Source organism: Podarcis gaigeae (genome assembly GCF_964106915.1).
Source record: "Podarcis gaigeae genome assembly, chromosome: 15".
NCBI lineage: Eukaryota > Metazoa > Chordata > Lepidosauria > Squamata > Lacertidae > Podarcis > Podarcis gaigeae.
In genome coordinates this window covers 6,923,324-6,929,323 of record NC_139692.1, presented here as the reverse complement: position 1 = coordinate 6,929,323, position 6,000 = coordinate 6,923,324, and the positions used below count along the sequence as shown (strand labels likewise).

At 50.2% G+C, this 6,000-nt stretch overlaps 1 protein-coding gene across 1 annotated transcript in view; it reads right to left on the bottom strand.

Annotated features, from left to right (window-relative positions):
* Positions 1–1,538: 1,538 nt before the first annotated feature.
* LOC310832090 (G protein-coupled receptor kinase 5-like) overlaps positions 1,539–6,000 on the bottom strand; it is a 78,577-nt gene continuing 74,115 nt past the window's right edge. Inside the window, exons 13-16 of the mRNA XM_083713604.1 lie at positions 4,896–5,033; positions 4,291–4,428; positions 3,572–3,703; positions 1,539–2,672 (exon numbers count right to left, since the gene is read on the bottom strand). Of these exons, the coding sequence (XP_083569730.1) occupies positions 2,583–2,672; positions 3,572–3,703; positions 4,291–4,428; positions 4,896–5,033 (498 nt within the window). The 3' untranslated portion in view covers positions 1,539–2,582. The remainder of the gene's footprint in view (positions 2,673–3,571; positions 3,704–4,290; positions 4,429–4,895; positions 5,034–6,000) is intronic.

Here is a 6,000-nt window from a genome sequence, read left to right as displayed (position 1 = left end):
CTGTTGGGGTTTGCCATGGTGTGAGGTTTCAGTGCATGTGTGATCTTTGCTTTTCTTATTTAAATAAAAAAATTGAAAAGCTCACAGTCTCTGCAGCACCCCAGCTTCCCACCCACCCACCCTCAGATAGTGATTCTGCCCCCCCCCTTTTTGCAGCAGGGAGATAGTCACTCTGAAAAACCAGAGCGCAGCTCCTGTGCCCAAGGCTAACTGCCGAGGAGCTGGCACCTCTCCCTGGCACCTCACTCGGAAAGTCCTTCCTGCCCCAAGGCCAGATCTGTTGCTAAGCGAGTGGGGTGAAACCAAGCTCCACACTTTGCGCAGCAGGTCGCAAAACAGCAAAATGATAAGATAAAGAGGAGAAATTCTGGGTTTATCTGGGTCTAAATAGATCTATCTTCCCTCAGCCTTCGCAAAAATCAGTGGCCTCAAGCACAACGCACTGGATCTGGTCCCCTTGCAAGTTGTTTTGGAAAGCAAAGGCTCTGCAGTGGCATTCAGTGTCAGAATGCCACTGAGAGCAGACCCATTAAAAATAACAGATATGTTAACTTTGGTCTACTAATTGCAATGGATCTGGTCCACTAATTGGTCTACTAATTGCAACATCAGTGCTTTTTTTCGGGGGGGGGGGATGCAGGGGTAGACATACGCCTAAACATTTTGTGAATCTAAGTTTGGCCTCATTGAGGGATGGCATTTCAATACAAGTAGGAAAATGAGAGTACCCCTAAACATTTTTTAAAGAAAAAAAGCACTGGTTAAAGTTATTTGGATACAGTGCTCTAGCTTTTTTTGTGGGGGGGGGACACCCCAGCTTTTACCTCTAATAGAATCCATGCACTCTGTTGGCCCCTGTACTGAACTTTTGTGGCCTCTCTCTCTCTCTCTCTCTCTCTCTCTCTGGGCCCAACTTGCTCCCCCCACAGAGGGAAAGCAAGCAAGGTGTGTGTGGAAGTTTCGATTCCTTGCTTGGCTCACTGCTTGCTCACTTGGAGAGCAGGTCAGGTGGCAGGGTGGGTGGGGCACCTGCATCTCACACAGTTGTTTGCCCTCTTCTGAACACTTCCTCGCTCGCTGATGTGCTAGCTTACTACATGCAGGGTTGGGAGAGAAGAGAAGCTATGATCAGGTCAGTTGCACAACGTAAATCAGTTCCCAGGCCCATTTTAAATCTATAACAGAACAAGCTGGTGGAATCCTGAGGTGGTCAAATAGACTGTGCTGCTTCAGATGACATTGACTTATGTCCCCCTGTGGTGAAACGTTCCCCCCCCCCCCAAACCCTTCATGCAAGTAGAAAAGAAGCACATCTGAGACAAAGATTCCTCTTCCTGCTGTGCTAATTTTCTATTTGCGGGGGGTGGGGGTGCGGTATGTTTAATTAAATGTAGCACAACATTCAAGAATATTATCAACCACCTGCCATTTCCTCCTCACCTCATCCTGCTACATGTTTAGAGTAGGCTTTTCTTCAGGGGAAACCCAGACAGGAACTGGGCTGTAAAACACACACAAACACAATCACACTCAGCAGAGAACCTGCAATCAGTTAATTCATTGGCATTCTGATGCTGGGCTGAGACCTGAATCCAGGTGTGCTAACAAGCAGTATCACAACCTTGTTTTGACAGGAGACAGAGAAGGAGAAATGGGAGACAGTGAGAGAGACAGGAAGAAAAGAGAGGAGAAGGGGGTCAGTGGAGGAGATTCTGTAAGGAAAAATGAAAAGGGAGTCCTTTCGTGTTGCAGGTTGGGGTTAAAAGTGAGGTCTGGAAATGTTGACGGCCTGTTACATTATCCGGCCTGGTGTACTGTCCACAGCTACTCTCAGCATGGTCTACCTCCACCAGTTTTATTGCTGATCCTTTGTTAATGCATTGATGCCTCCAAACGGGACTTGAGAGTGCTCTTCATGCCTCTTTGTCCCCCGCTGTCCTTTGGCAAACAGCCCCAGGCTCTAGAGTAGTCTCGAGAGGGTGGGATTCCTGAAAAATGCTCTATGAACGAAAACAAACCCGTTGTTTGATACACACACCTTTGTGTGTGTCTCCGTTTGGCATTCCGAGTTTCCAGCTCCACAAACAAAGGCCAGTGGAACACCAAGAAGTCTTCAGCTTTGACCAGATGACGTTCCTCTTCTCTCTCACTCTTTCTGTCTCTCTCTCTCTTCCCATTTTTGGGCTTCACAATCTCCAAGGAACAGAAAACCCCTCCCAGGCACACCTGTGGTCTCGTAATGAGTTGTGGTAGGAGCTGAGATGGAGAGAATGGAGCATGGGACAGGGATGGGTTCTCTAGGCAATCAGAGGGCAAAGGGGGAAGATCCTGGTGGGCAGCAGCCTGGTTTCGGGGTAACCGAGTCATCCTTGGGGATCCCCAAGGGTGTGTCAGTCCGTGTCAGCACCAGGAGGCGTCGAAGGCTTGTTGCTGCCGCTCTGCCCATCCTGCCGGTCAGAAGGCTGTGTTGCCCCACCTCCTAGCCAGTAGTAGAGTCCAGCGCGACGCCCCGGTGTCAGCGCTGTGCCGAAGGCAACCCTGAGAAGGCACAGGACAAGTGGTGGCTCCAGAGGCCCTCTGGGTCAGGAGGGAGCCTGTGCTGTGGGCCGGGCTGGCGAGGGAGCCGCTGACAGGTTGGAGTTTGCGTTGGCGCTGATGGTGAAGTCACTTGGCTGCGGGGAAGGAAGCAGAGACAAGAGGCAAACTTTAGGGAGAGCCCGTGTTTTTTTCTGGGGGGGGCGCAGGCGTATGCATACCCCTAAACGTTTTGTGAATCTAAAGGGAGAAGAAACTATTTTTTTAAAAGAAAAAAATAGTTTCTTCTCTAGCACGGTGAATTGTCAGTTCCGGTGCTACCCCCGATGGTGGCCCCATTTCCTGTCATGTGTTTCCTGAGTCTCGGACAGAATGAAGAAGAAGAAGAGTTTGGATTTGATATCCCGCTTTATCACTACCCGAAGGAGTCTCAAAGCGGCTAACATTCTCCTTTCCCTTCCTCCCCCACAACAAACACTCTGTGAGGTGAGTGAGGTTGAGAGACTTCAGAGAAGTGTGACTAGCCCAAGGTCACCCAGCAGCTACATGTGGAGGAGCGGGGAATCGAACCCAGTTCACCAGATTACGAGTCTACCGCTCTTAACCACTACACGACACCGGCTCTCTGAGAGCGCCCCTAAACATTTTTTTAAGAAAAAAAGCACTGGGGAGAGCCATTCAGGTACACCTGTGCCAACACTGGCAAAGGGTATCTCAGAATGCACAGGAATACTGGAGGGGTCTCTGAGGGACGGGGACCCATCCTGCTACTGCCACTGCCATCTTCACCTTTGCCCACTCAGTTTGCCTCCCATATAATGAATACTACTTGCTAGGAATCATAAGCAGGGAAAGTGCTGGCTGCTCCACTTGGTTTGCATGCTGTTGCATGCTGTTTCAGGAAGTGCTAATCAGAGTCCTGCTGAAAATGCAAACTGAATTTCTCCTCTCCCCCCCCCCCGCCCCATCCCTAGTGGAGAGAGGTGGCAAGAAAAGAGCAAGGGGCCGGAGGGAGCGCATGAGTGGTGGGCCTTACGTTGCGTCGGAAGAGCCTCTGCAAGAGGCTACGTTTGGGCGGGTCGGGGAGCTGCTTCCAGTCCAGGTCGGGGGAGCGGGTGCCGTTTGGTCCAAAGGTGTTTAGATCTTTAAAGCATTCTGTCTCGATCATCTAGAGAGAAGAGGAAGAGGATGCCATTGGTGGAGGAGGTGGTCAGCTGAAGCAGCAACATCTGGAAGTGGAGACCGGGCTGGGCGACACCACACCTCAGGCTTATCTGCCAAGGCTCCCTTGGGTTAGCTTTCCCCAGACAGAGCTGGACACCCCCAACAGTGGGAAACAGCCCCGGCAGCTCTGCGGGAGAGCATCTCCTTTGCAGAAGGTTCCTGCTTAAATTCCTGACACTTCTGTATCCTGATCCCCAAAGAAGGGATGGTAGCTTAACCCACCCTAAACCACCATTGTCCAATATATGTCACTGTCTTATCCTGAGCTCTCTTCATCAGCTCAGGAATCAAGCTCAGAGAGCTTTCTCAGCCCTTTAAAAGGAGCGACTTGTAAAGTAAATGTTTGCCAGATATAGCCCCCGTGAACATGCATTTGGGGGAATAGCCAGTGGCTTTGGGAAGGCAGGCATATGCCTAGCTTTAAAGACAAGGTGACTGGGTGCTTTTATTTCACACCAACAGTCAGTCTCCTCCCTCACCTCTGTCATCGGTGGCTTCCCTTCCGCTCCCACCCCCAGCCCAATTCCTCACCTCGTTCTGCCATGGAATGGAGACGCTGCCAGTGGCAAATTTGGCATAGAAGTCATTGTCGGTTTGGTCTAAGTTGACACCCTTCACAGTGGAAAATTGTTCAATGTCCAGCACGTCTTTGCAGTATACGGCTCGGGGCTGTTGGATAGAAAGATGGAGACTCCAGTCTCAAGATCTTAAGTATCAAGATGTCAATGGCTTGTGTGACATTAAATGGTTTAAAGTGTCATATCCCATGAGCTGCTGTGATGTCACAGAAGCCTGGTAAGGCAAGGCCAGAGAACCAGCTCTTAGGGAAACAGAGACATCTTAGAAATGGAAGCCATAGGTCTATAAGCAACTTCTGCTAAGTTAAACAGTAGGGCTGTCCTTGAGGACCAAGAGAGAAAACAAGGCCCTTGATGATAATCTTAAGGCCTGGGCAGGCGGCCCTTGAGATAACCTCATCAGAGGCCATTTAGGCCTAAATGTGTGTCAAGGTCAGGAGTGAGAGCAGCATCTGAGCACCTGCTCCCTCTTCCTTGCCGCAAGCTCATTCTTGGCAGAGCAGTTGTATGGAAAGGACGTGTGTGAACCAGCCATGGCCTACTTTGGCCTGCACTTACATCTGGCACAAAGGAGGGCTTCATGATCCCAGCTTCCAGGCGCTTGAAATTGATAGTCTTGAAGAAAGGGTGCTGCTTCACCTGGGCGGCCTCGTCTCCCTTTCCTCCAAGCCGCTGCTTGGGGTCCTTGGTCAGGAGCTAGAGAGGCAGAAAGGGGCCGCGATCAGTAAGGGAAAGCACAAGAGCAGGGAGGGATGTGGTGTGCTGTGAAAGCTAGGCTGCTAAATCACACATAAGGGCTGTGGGGAGGCCACAGCTCAGTGGCAGAGCATTGGGTTTGCATGCAGAATGTCCTGGGTTCAATCCCAGGCATCTCCAGGTCAGGCTGCAAGAGACTCCTGCCTAAACCCCTGGAGAGCTGCTACCGGTCCGTGTAGACAAACCTAAGCTAGATGGACCAGTAGTCTATGTTTGTAAGGCTGGGCAGGTGCTTGCTTGCTTTGCAGAGGAGAACTCTCCACCTCTTGAGAAATGCTGTACTCATAAGATCACGGAGGAGAAACTTTCCATGGGCCGTGAAAATGGCCAGGTAGAAGATGTGGCTCTCGCCCTGATGTTGCTGGACTACAACTCCCATCGCCAATGACCACTGGTCACGCTGGCTGGGGCTGATGGGAGCTGAACAATATGAAAGGGCCAGGAGCAGCGAGAAACAGAAAGATGAGTAAGATGAGTCTTGCTGGATCAGACTGTCTGTTGCAGCATCCTGCTCCTCCTCTAAGGCTTTTATACTGCTTCTCGGTGCTCCCCGCTCTGTCTAATCTATTATCCTTTAAAATGATTGTGTATCTTTCATTGTAAACTACAATGGTACCTCGGGTTAAGGACTTAATTCGTTCCAGAGGTCTGTTCTTAACCTGAAACTGTTCTTAACCTGAAGTACCACTTTAGCTAACGGGGCCTCCCGCTGCTTCATCCTGAAGCAATGTTCTTAACCCAAGGTACTATTTCTGCGTTAGTGGAGTCTGAAACCTGAAGTGTCTGAAACCTGAAGCATCTGTAACCCGAGGTACCACTGTACTCTGATCATTTCCACTTGGAGGGCAATACCTAAGTTTATTAAATACACAAAAGATGCCTTTCCCCATTTTAGGCAGCTTGTAAA